The sequence below is a fragment of the Dromiciops gliroides genome, chromosome 1 (assembly GCF_019393635.1).
Source record: "Dromiciops gliroides isolate mDroGli1 chromosome 1, mDroGli1.pri, whole genome shotgun sequence".
Lineage (NCBI taxonomy): Eukaryota > Metazoa > Chordata > Mammalia > Microbiotheria > Microbiotheriidae > Dromiciops > Dromiciops gliroides.
The window spans coordinates 71,290,070-71,301,985 of NC_057861.1; the positions used below are offsets into that span (position 1 = coordinate 71,290,070).

An 11,916-nucleotide genomic window follows, 5' to 3' on the forward strand; every position below is an offset into this window, starting at 1 on the left:
GTGGTTTTTTGTTTGTTTGTTTTTGTTTTTTTTGCTGGAGGTCCTGCTTTTCTTAAGCAGGTAGAAAGGTAGCATGTCACTGTATTAATTATCCAGTAAGGGAATGCAGTACCTGACTTGCCCACCAGATGGAATTCTATTTGAGCTACCAGCTGTTTGTTGTTTGTCCTTTGTTTTCTTTTCTGTTTCTTTTTTTGCAGGGCAATGAGGGTTAAGTGACTTGCCCAGGGTCACACAGCTAGTAAGTGTCAAGTGTCTGAGGCTGGACTTGAACTCAGGTACTCCTGAATCCAGGGCCAGTGCTTTATCCACTGGGACACCTAGCTGCCCCACTGTCCTTTGTTTTCTAAGAGGAACAATGACATCATGGGGATGATGTCTTGACTTGCTAGTGAACTGGATTTAAGTGAGACAGAGTTGCAAAAAGTGTTGGCCTTACTTTCTCTTCCAGACTCATAGAAATCCAGTGGCAAGACAAAAGTCAAGATGGCCAGCAATGGCCCAGGATACAGTGGATGACCAAACTCTTAGCACTCTACAGCACCTGAAGCTGCTTTCATGGCTGTGTGGCATTTAAAAAGGTTCAAGAGATATAATTTCTGGGTAATTTAATAATTTTATTAATAACACCTGCATTTTTTATTCTGAATATTTTATTTTCCAAAATATATGTAAAAACAAAATTTTAACATCAATTTTTAAAAAACCTAGTGTTCCAACTTCTCTTCCCCCCTCCATTCCCACCCCTCACCCACAAGAACTCAAGCAATTCAAAATAAGTTATACATGAGTAGTAATGGGAAAATTCCCATATTAGCTAGTTGTGAGAGAAAACAGTAAAAAACTGAAAAACTTCAGATTAAGGAATTGTCAAAGAGGAAATGAAAAAAAAATTTTTAATGTGTTTCCATCTGTTTTCAGATACTATCAGTTCTTTCTCTGCAGATGGGCTGCAATCATCATAAGTCTTTCAGGGTTATATTGGATCATTCATTACCTTACTGAAAATAACCACATGCTTCCCAGCAGATCATCCCCCACTATTGCTGTTATTTTGTATACAGTACATTTCATTCTGCTTCAGTTCATGTAGGTCTTTCCAGGTTTCCCTGATAGTATCCTGTTCATCATAACCTTTATATAGTACCTTAAGCTTGACAGAGAATTTTCTTCATAAAAGTCCAGCAAAGTAGGTACCATACATTTTGCCATTATAATCAATCATCATAACTATTTCCCTCCATCCCACTCCCTTCCTATGACATTTACTCTATCTTCTTTTTACCTATTCCTCCTCAGAAGTGTTTTACTTCTGACTATCCTCTCCCTCGATCTGCACTCCCTTTTTCCACCCTTCCTTCCTTGTCCTCTTCCCCTCCTATTTTCCTGCAGGGTTAAATAGATGGCTCCTCCCAATTAGGTATGAAAGCTATTCCCTCCATGAGCCCACTCCAATGAGATCAGGGTCCCTGAGCTAATTCTGTGTTCTAAATTTTTTTTCCTCCCTCCCTCCTCAACCCTCCCTATGAGATCAACTAATTCAATATGTCATACTGGTGCAGTAATGCAGAACATCTTCCTCTTCCTTGAAAGTGTTTTGCTTTTTACTGCTCTCTCCCCCAATCTAGCCTTTCCTTCCCTCCTTCCCTCCCTCCCCACCCCAGGGCAAAAATATATTTCTATACTTACTTGAGTATGTATGTTAGTCCTTCTTTGAACCAATTCTGATGATATTAAGGTTCACTCACTCCCCAACTCCTTCCCCCTCTTCTACTCTCCACTATAAGCTTTCTTCTTGTTTTCTTCATGTGAACTACCTCTCCCCAAACCATCTCCCCTTCTCCCTCCCCCAGTTTATTCCTCCTACACCTCAACCCTATTTTAATGATGTCATCACGGATCAGTTAGGTGGCATAGTGGACAAAGCACCAGCCCTGGACCCAGGAGGCCCAAGCCCAAATCCAGCCCCAGACATAAGACACCCATCCTGTCTGCCCTACAAAGAACAAAACATAAATGCTTTACAGATATCATCCCTTCATATTCAGTTCAGCCCTGTCTCCTGTGAATTTCTTGTGAAGACTTTGTTTTTTGGTGAGGCAATTGGGGTTAAGTGACTTGCCTAGGGTCACACAGCTAGTAATTGTCAAGTGTCTGAGGTCACATTTGAACTCAGGTTCTCCTGAGTCCAGGGCTGGCACTCTATCCATTGCGCCACCCAGCTGCCCCTGAATTTCTTATGATTTCAAAGTATTATCTTCCCATGTAGGAATGTAAACAGTTTGATCTTTTAATATCCCTCATGAAGTCTTTTCCTGTTTACCTTTTTATGCTTTTCCAGGATCTTGTATTTGAAAGTCAAATTTTCTATTCAGTTCAGGTTTTTTCATCACAAATGCTTGAAAGACCTCTTTCTCATTAAAATTCCATTTTTGCTCTGAAAAATTATACTCAGTTTTGCTGGGTACATGATTTTTGGCTGAAGTCCCAGTTCCTTTGCCCTCTGGAATATCATATTCCATGCCCTCCGGTCCTTTAATGTAGAAGCTGCTAGATCTTGCTTTATCCTTATTGGACCTTCACAGTATTTTAATTCCTTTTTTCTAGCTACTTGCAGTATTTTTTCCTTGACCTGGGAGTTCTGGAATTTGGCTATAATATTCCTGGAGGTTTTCCTTTTGGGATCTCTTTCAGGAGGTGATCAGTGGATTCTTTCAATTTCTATTTTAGCTTCTGCTTCTAGAATATCAGGGCAATTTTCCCTCACAATCTCTTGAAGGATGGTGTCTAAGCTTTTGTTTTGGTCATGGTTTTCAGGTAGTCCAATGATTCTCAAATTATCTCTCTTATATTTATTTTCTAGGTCAGCTGTTTTTCCAAGGAGATATTTCACATTGCCCTCGATTTTTTCATTCAATTGGATTTGCTTTACTGTGTCTTGGTTTCTCATAAGGTCACTAGCTTCCATTTGTTCAATCCTAATTCTTAGGCAGTTATTTTCATCAGACAGTTTTTTAATCTCCTTTTCCATTTGGCTTTTCAAATGGTTGACTTTTTTCTCATGACTCTCCTGCATTGCTCTCATTTCCCTTTTCATTCTTTCCTCCTTTTCTCTACATCTTCTTTCTATTTCTCCTACTTTCTCTTCAAAGTCCCTTCTGAGAGCTTCCATGGCCTGAGACCAGTTCATATTTTTCTTGGAAGCTTTGGATGTTGGAGCTTTGACCCTATTATTATCTTCTTCTTCTGAGGTTGTATTGTGGTCTACTTTACCCCCAAAGAAGTTTTCGATGGTCTTTTGCTTTCTCTGCCTACTCATCTTGGCTTAGTATTTCTGGGCTTTTAACTCCTTCTTAAAGTGTGGTGCTGCTTCCAGGACACACTGTTCAAGCTACAGCATAGCCTGGGGGATGGTTGGACTTCTCAGCCTGCCTGGCCTCACTTTCATTTGATTTTAAACTCTCCACTGTGGGGTGGGGGTCCTGCTTCTTGGCTCCACTCCTGTTCTCAGCTTCAGAGGGTCCCAGGTGTTTTGGGTTGAGGTGGAGCAAGCTTTAATCTCACCTGGCCTGTTCTCAGGTTCGGAGATAACCTCAGGCCTACTTTACTAAGCAACCAACCAGCAAAGCTTGCTGTGGTGTGGTTCTCAGCTTCTGATGAGACTGCTCCCCTGCTCCCCTCCCCCACCTGGGTCTCCCACCGCTCAGGATTTCTTCCTGGTTGCCCGCTGGGGTGGGACAGTCGAATCCTTCCCCCCAATGCACTGGCACCCCTGCACTTACCCCGCCCACGCCAGCTGTTCAGTTCCAGAAGACTCCGGTGCTGTAGCCTATTCAGAGGCACTGGGGCAAATTCCTCTGGTGGGTGTCTGGTGTGTCAGCCCGATTGTGGGGTTAGGTTTTATTCGTGGCCCAGCACAGCCCCCTGAAATCTATCTATAGCTGGAGAAAACTCTCAGCCCATATTTTTGTGTGTTTTTCTGCCCCAAGGGTTCTTTTATTGCTATTTTTGGGGTTATTGTTTTAGGAGCCCTGTGAGCTTAATGTCTTTCCTTTGCCATCTTGGCTCCGCCCCCCAAAAAAGTGGAGATAGAATTTTAAAAGTGGGATAATCTCTGCTCTCTCTAGGAACTTACCTTCTGCTTGTGTGTGTGTGTGCGCGCACGCGCGCTGCACATTGTTTAGTTTTTGTTGAATTGAAAAGGATATAATAGAATAATAGCTAGTATTTATACGCTATTAATGTTTCAAAGCTATTAATAGCTAGTATGCATATGTTCCAGACGCTTTACAAATATCATTTTATTTTACCCCCATAACAACTTTGAAAGGCAGGAGGCTATCATTATCCCAATTTTACATTGAGGACATGTGGCCAGGGTCACAGAATCAGTAAGAGGAGCTAGGAAGCATTTGAATTTCTCTTCCCGACTCCAGCGCTCTGTGCACCATGGCGCCACCCAGTGGCCTATTATATAACGCCTACTACGTGTTCCACGTGAGCTAAGCACTTTACAGTGAATTTTTCACTGGATTTTTGATAAAAAGGGCCTTATAGATAGCCTCCAGTTCCACAAACGTTTCTTCCACTCCAACTCTGCTCATTGCTTGCAGTGTGAGAAAACCAGAAACAGTCCTGTCCTCCATTTTATAGTTTACCAACCAAGACTCACAGGACTTATGGCTGGATCCAGCCCTACCTCTATTTACAGAGGAGGAAACTGAGGCCCAGAGGGCTGACTTGATCCAGGTCATTGGGTCAGCAGTCCCGTTAGTCCTTTAACGGGACGCCCCCTTGTGGGGCCAGAGGAAAGGGCCGGGATAAGGAGGAAGGGGGACAGTTTTGAAAAGCATTTTTCGAGGGTAAAGGGAAGGAAGCCCAGCCTTCACGGGCACTAACCCGAGAGGGCAGGTGGTGAGCGGGTAGGCGTGCACCACACTAAAGCGGTGGGGGTGGGACGGGAGGGGCAGCCTTGGCACGCGCGCGTGGAGGGAGCGGAGGCGCGCACTACGGTAAGGGAGTGGGCGGGGAGCCTTGGAGTGCACGCGGCGGCGCGCGCTACACTAAAGGAGGGGCGGGGGAGCCTCGCCGCGCCCCGCACTAAGGGGAAGAGGGAGCAGAGGAACCTTGGCGCTCAAGCGGCGGCGCGGAGGGAGCAAGGGCGCATGCGCACTTGGTTGCGGCGGGAAGGCCTAAGGCGGCGTCCTCGAGAGGGGTACGCGCTCTGTCCTCAGCCTAGTCTCCGGTCCTGCTGCTAAGTCCCCGGGACCCAGGGCGAGACCCCCGACCCCCAACCCAAGGGGCGCCCCATTATCCAAGGAGCCTCCAGGGACAAGAACCCGGCCCAGCGGAAGGACGGACGGGCTGACTGACCAACCAACAGATAGACAAACTGACCGACTGACTGAAGGCGGCCGGGGTGTGACAGGAAAGCAGCAGGCCAGGGGACCCGAAAACTTCAACCCACCAAAAGCTGATGACCTCATCTATGGGGGCGGGGGAGACCTGAAACCTTTATCCTCAAAAGCTGGGGAGGACTTGAAACCCTCCTCCCCTCCCAGAAACGGGTCCGAAGCTCTAAGCTCCCCATCATAGACAGGGAAGGACACGAGACCTTCATCCCTAGGAAAGCCGGCAGCCTCAGCCGCGGGTGGTGAGGGAAGGGCCCCCCCCCCCAAACTGACAGCCTCAGCTATAGGTCTGGGGAACCTCTGTAAACCCATTAAACGTGTCAGGTTCAGGCCAGGGAAAGGCCTCCAAATCCCCTTCTTAAAAAGTGATAGCATCAGACCCAGACTTAGGGACCCAGAAACCCTTTTCCTCCCAAAATAGTTGCTTTAGCCCCAGAGTCAGAAACCTTCATTCCTCAGATAGCTGGATCTTGCCCCCCTGAGCTGGATGTCTCCAACTCTCACACAGCAACCCCCACCCCCCAAAGCTAACAGCACAATAGCTAGATGTTGGAACCCTCATTTCCTCCCCAAATCTCACAATCCTACCCTGGACCTAGGGGAGCAGGAATTCCTATCCTTATAAAAGCTAACAGCCCCAATCCTAGAGCTAGAGGACATGAAATCCTCACTCCCCCTCCCAAAAAAGATGACAGTCTCAGGCAGTTGGGGCTCTGAACCCTTATTAACCCCACTAAAGCTCAGAGACCTTCACCTATGCCTCACCCTCTTCCCTCCCACCCCCCACCAAGAGCCAGTAACCTTACTCAAAGCCTCATCTCCCTTGGTTAGTCCCTCAGGCCACAGAGCCTGAGGCCCAGAAATTCCTATGCCACCAAAAGTTGGCCACCTCATATCCAGAGGGCCCTTATCTTCCTGGAAATCTGATCACCTCATTCTGGAGCTAAGAGACCAGAAACCCTCAAACACACACACATAGCCCCCAAAATAACAAGTGTCAGCCCCAGAATCAGGGGTCCAAAAATCCTCATCTCCCCAAATAGTTGACAGCCCCAGAGTCAGCAGTACAGAATTCTCAGCTCTCAGAAAGTTAATACCCTCAGCCTCATCCCAGAAAGCATTAATCCCCCCAAAAAGCTGAGAACCTCAGCTCTACCTCAGAGACAGGTGAGCCATAACACCCACTTCCAAAGCTAAAAGCTCCCATCTCAGAACCAGAGGACCTAGAAATCTCTTCTTTTTAAAAGCTGACAATCCCAGGCCCAGTCTAAGTGCTCAGAAAAAATGTCCTTGCCCCATCCTGAGAAGTCACAGCTCCAACTTTTCCCTTTTAGAGCCAGGATACAATGTAATGGCCATCCCCCAAAACAATAACCACAGCCTCCTATGGGGAACCTGGGAAAACAGCAATCCCATCTCTACAAAGCTAACCTCAGTGCAGCCCCCAGACCTAAGCATTCTGGTGATGCAGTCTCAGATTCACAAATTGGGTTCAAACAAATGTCTCTGGACCCCAACTTAAATTCAGGACGATCTGTTCCTGACTGGACCTGAGAAAGGAAGTGACCCCTGCCCTTGCCCCATCACACTGAAACTAGCCCTGGTTCCTCTATGCCATGCAAAACAAGGAACTGACAGAAAACCCCAATAAAAGCAGTCATTAAACACCTTTCCCCAGTTCCTTGGAGTGGTCTGATTGGAGGGGAGCAAGGAAGGGGCACCATCTGTATCCCTTAATGTTAGGACAACTTTAATACTACTTATTGACCAAAATATAATATGCAGTCATGTATCCTCAGGTCTCTCCTTCTCTGAGAGTCTGTTTCCCATCTTTATAGACTGTCATGTCTGAACAGGACCTCAAAAATAAGGAACAGGATCAGCAACAGGATCAACCAGGGCCTTCTATCTTCTCTGATTTGGAAAGAAGCTGCTCACCCAGCGAGGTACAAGATAGGTAAGAATTCCTGGAGACTTCTCAAATTCTGCACTGAGGTCTGTACTTCAGGACTAACTGGTAATGTAGGTCTTTCCCAGGCCCAGTCTCTGGAAGGAGCCCCCTTGAGCAAAGCCTGGTACCAAATGATGCTCACTGTTGTTCCCAAAAAATGTCCATAGCAGGCCAAAGAAGGGGCAAGAATTGTTTAAGGCAACATTGTACTACAAAATGATGAATCATTGTTAAAGTAACTGAAAATTATGAAAATGCTCTGTTAAGGAAAAGAGAACATAGAGAGTGGGGTAATGGAATGAACTCAGAGCTAGAAGTCCCAAAGCCTGGCCTTTAGTTCCAGCTATGTTCCTAAGTCACTGATTCTGGAAAAAAGTTTCAAGAGATCATGGTGTAGTGGAAAGAATACTGGATTTTGGGGCAGCTAGGTGCCACAGTGGATAGAGCACCAGCCCTGGAGTCAGGAGTACCTGAGTTCAAATCCAGCCTCAGACACTTAACACTTACTAGCTGTGTGACCCTGGGCAAGTCACTTAACCCCAATTGCCTCACTTAAAAAAAAAAAAGAATACTGGATTTGGAGGCACAAGACCTGAATTCAAATCCTGGTGCTCCCACTTAACAATCTGTGTGATGATAGGCAACCTCTTTGGGACTCAATTTTCTCATATGTAAAATTCAGGTACTGAACTAGATGACTTCTAAGTCAGCTTGAAATCTATAATCCCATTATCTCCTTAACTCTTTGGGCTTCAACATTTAATAAGCACCTACCAAGTGTCAGGCACTGTGCTAGGAGCTGGGTTTCCTCATCTGTAAAATCAGTAGGTTGAACTAGATGGCCTCTGAGTTCCAGCTCTCATCCTAGGATCCTAAATTAAGTGATGATACAAAGATAGAACATGACCCTATTCTCAAGGAGTTTACAATCCAAAGAGAACAAAGGCACATTGAAATATCGAGGAGAATGAGGTAAGTGCAAAGGAGACCTTCAGGGATATCTCTCTGAGAAAAGAGATCACTTTCAGCTTGAGTGGGAGTTGTGGGGGGAAGAACTCATAAGGAGAGACCAGCTGAGTGGGGCCTTGAAGGAAGGGAGGGATTGCAACAAATAGAACTGGATCACAATCCAAGGTATGAGATGGGAAAGGGCTGTAGGTAAGCAAGGAATGAAGAGTGGTTGGCCTGGCTGGATTGTAGGGTTCCTGAAGAGAAGTTGTTTGAGATAAGCCTGGAAAGGTGACTTGGAGCCAGATTGTGGAGGGCCTTGAATATCAGACTCTGCATTTTATACTTTATTTGGTAGGAAATGGGAAGTGCAATGAAAGTTTGGTAATAGAGGAATAACATGACCATAATAATTCATTAGGAAAATTACTTGGGCTATAGTGTGAAGAAGGGGTTGGGAGAAGGCCAACTAATAAAGGCAAAAGCTGCTGATGGCCTGAATTAGTGTGACTGAAGTAGGAGGAGACATAAAGAGGCACATGAAAGGATCAGATTCTGTACCCAGGCCTAACTCCCTTCTCTTAAACATTACTAAATTCAGAACTGAACAGGAAGAAGAAAGCAAGCTGGATTGCCTTTGGGCTTACTGATAGAAAGAGTTCTGTATTTTTATAAGGAGCTGGGTTCAGTTTTAGCATGGTCCAGTGCAGAGAGCATTGAATTTTGAATTATAGGACTTGAGTTCCAGATAGCTTTCCCACAGACAGGTCACTTACCTTCCATGGACCTCAGTTTCCTCAACTGTAAAATATAGGGGGTTGGACCAGACTTCTAAGGTCCCTTAAAGCTATGATGCTATGACAAAGTGAAATGACTTTTAGTGATGGAGCTGGGACTTGCTGTCAGGTTTTATTATCCTGGGCTAACATTCTTTCTACTCCACCACTCTGCATCTCTAGATAATTTCTAATGTTCCCTCTAGCTCTGAAATGCTAAGAATCTGAGTTTAAGCCCTGATCCCCTTTAAAAAGGCAGTGAATGTTTTCTCAGACCTTTTCTCACAACCCCAACAAGTTATATTAGAACAGAGGATGGACCTAGTTATCAAATGCTTAGCAGAATGATTAAGTAGTTAGTACATTTTATGGGGAAAGCTACATACTCATGCCTAGGCCCTTCCTCCGCCTCCCTCCCTCTCCTGGAAGTGTTTCAGAGGAACATCATTGTGCCTGGAGCTGAAGATTTTGTCTTGTTCCTCCTCGAATGTTTGATTAACTGGCCATGTCTCTTGAGGGTTGCTGCCCGTGGTGTTCGTAAGTGGCATGTGTATTGTTTACTTGTATTTCTGTGAAAAGCGACAAAGCTAATCACAGCAGGCTTCTCTGGCTTCCCCTCCAGCCAATCACAACTTTACCTTAACAGATGGCTCGGTTTACTGAGGCCTGTTCCCGCCACTGTTTCCGCAGGCGGAATGCCAGCACAGGCAAGGCTGTGGAACTGGATGTCCTAATCCTTCCAACAGCATTAGGGATTGAAGGAGATCCTGAGGACAGACTAGAATACATTAATGCAGCAGCGATTGATTGAGCCTCAGCTCCCAGTCTTACATGCACAAGGATGTCAACATAAAGCCCTTTGCGTGTGGGCTTCCTTCCCTGGACTCTATCCATGCCACCTCAACAGAACCCACTAAGGAAATGGAGAAGGAGAGGATTCGTTTTCTTTATTAAGCTTAATTGGCGAATGCAGGCACAGAGAGGTTTGTGATTAATTAGCATCCTGATTAATATGCAGCTGCCTTAGTATTAAGAAAAATTAAATATAAAAGAATAGATCCCCATGGGAGAGGCTAGTAAAATAAACATGATTTCTGGGAACATCTGATTTGGTCTTTTGTTTTATGGACAGATTTGAATGCACTGAATTAATCCAATCCTCTTACATTTGCTTTGAGTCAAAGGAAAGATACCATCATGAGATAGCTCTCCTCATATAGGGGTGGCTTTTGGCTATGAGCAGTTTGAGCATGATTTATATTGGTAACTCAAGAAAAAAACAACAAATCTCTTTTATTTCAAGGTATAAAGCAGAAAAGAAAGGGCAGAGGGGAAGGCTAGGGATAGGACAAACCCTGGAATCTGAAGGGTTTCCTTTAATTCCTTCCCCACCCCTAGATTTGTGCCCAGTGTCACTGTCACATAGTGGCAGAATTAGAAGGGTCTTAGGAATCTAGACCAATTCCCTCAGCTATAAGATGAGGAAACTGAGACCTCGAGAGGTGAAATGAGTTCTTCAAGGTCACAGTGGCAGAGAAGACTTAAACCTAGGTCTCTTGAATTCTGGCCTCCTGCTCTTTCTACCATACCATGCTGGCTTCCCTCTCTTGAGATATGTCCCCATTTAATCCCCCCTCCCCCCTTGAACAGGCATTCTATTCTTTCCCTTCTGTCATCCAGGCATAGATTTTCTAGCCCTTCGCTGTCAGTCTCCAATGCAGACAGCCACACTGAAACCTTGGATGGGAAGACATCAAGTTTCTTTGCAGCTCTGGATGCCAGCATCGAAACTTTACAAAAAAGGGCCCAGAAGTTGATTGACAGCATCAATGAAAGCAGGCAGAAGGACCACACGCTTATGAGCAACTTCAGAGACAGCCTCAAAATGAAGGTAGAAAGCCTCGAGTAATAACTAGCCAGAAGTGTCAGACTTTTGAGAAACTGCTTGGACTATGGTAAAATCACAACAGTTTGTCGGGCGGGGTCAGCTGCTTCAGAGTTTTCTTTAAGGTAGAGAGAGGGTGTTCTTTCCCATAGGCCAGAAACAGAATCATTATCTCTCCAAAGATGAGCTAGGGGTAACATTCAGTACCAGATTTCATATTCCTACTATTTGAGCTTAGCAGCTGTAGCCCCCACTTTCCAGGCAAAACATTTCGAGCTTGAGTAAAACCCAGAGAAGTCTGACCACTTAGAGAAGCTCATTCTTTGTTATAGGGATTGATCCTTTTTGAAAATTTAGATTAAAAATAGCTTTTTTCTACTCCATTATCCTAAGAGAGCAGCTTTTTACTGTGTGTAAGAGGAAAGTATTGCAGAAACACAGAAAAGGCCTGTTCAGAATAAACATTTCCTTTCTATTCCAGCGTGATTCCTAAAAGACTTTAATTTAACTTTTGCCTTTGAAGGTGTCAGATTTGGTTGAGAAGTTGGAAGAAAGGATGTATCAGATTTATGATCACCATAACAAGCTCATTCAGGAGAAGCTGCAGGAGTTCTCAGAGAAGATGGAAAAGATCAATAGTTTAGAAATCGAGCTCAAACAAGTCTGCCACTCCGTGGAAACTGTGTACAAAGACTTGTGTGTGCAGCCTGAAATATGACAATGTTCCTGGAAAAGAAAACCACCTGAGAAAGGAGTTGTAAGTTACTGAGCATGAGAACAAAGCTAAGATTGAAGTTTAACATTGCACATATTACAACAATAAACGCTCTTCGTCTATATGGTCTCATGTGCTGTGATTTGCTCTTTAAACAGCTTATACCAGAAAGTACAAAACTGAATGGTGGTTAAAACTCACATAAACAAGTAGATTGAACTCATTTGCAA

The 11,916-nt window shown here is 44.8% G+C and overlaps 1 protein-coding gene across 2 annotated transcripts; it reads left to right on the top strand.

Moving 5' to 3' along the window:
• Positions 1-4,982: 4,982 nt before the first annotated feature.
• On the top strand, positions 4,983-11,792 carry SYCE2 (synaptonemal complex central element protein 2). Of its 2 annotated transcripts, XM_043977432.1 has the most exons (4): positions 4,983-5,012; positions 7,250-7,368; positions 10,767-10,977; positions 11,495-11,792. In XM_043977432.1, the coding sequence occupies exons 2-4, from the start codon at positions 7,256-7,258 to the stop codon at positions 11,687-11,689; spliced, it is 519 nt and encodes a 172-aa protein (XP_043833367.1). In that variant the 5' UTR covers positions 4,983-5,012; positions 7,250-7,255; the 3' UTR covers positions 11,690-11,792. The 2 variants fall into 2 exon arrangements, with proteins under 2 accessions (XP_043833367.1, XP_043833368.1); XM_043977433.1 differs by lacking the exons at positions 4,983-5,012; positions 7,250-7,368 and adding an exon at positions 9,539-9,623.
• Positions 11,793-11,916: the final 124 nt, after the last annotated feature.

Bases quoted from the DNA above. Each gene is read 5' to 3' on its own strand.
- SYCE2 (XM_043977432.1), top strand. From the start codon at position 7,256: ATGTCTGAACAGGACCTCAAAAATAAGGAACAGGATCAGCAACAGGAT. The intron at 7,369-10,766 runs GTAAGAATTCCT...TCTGTCATCCAG, and splicing joins CCCAGCGAGGTACAAGATAG to GCATAGATTTTCTAGCCCTT. The intron at 10,978-11,494 runs GTAGAAAGCCTC...TTGCCTTTGAAG, and splicing joins GAGACAGCCTCAAAATGAAG to GTGTCAGATTTGGTTGAGAA.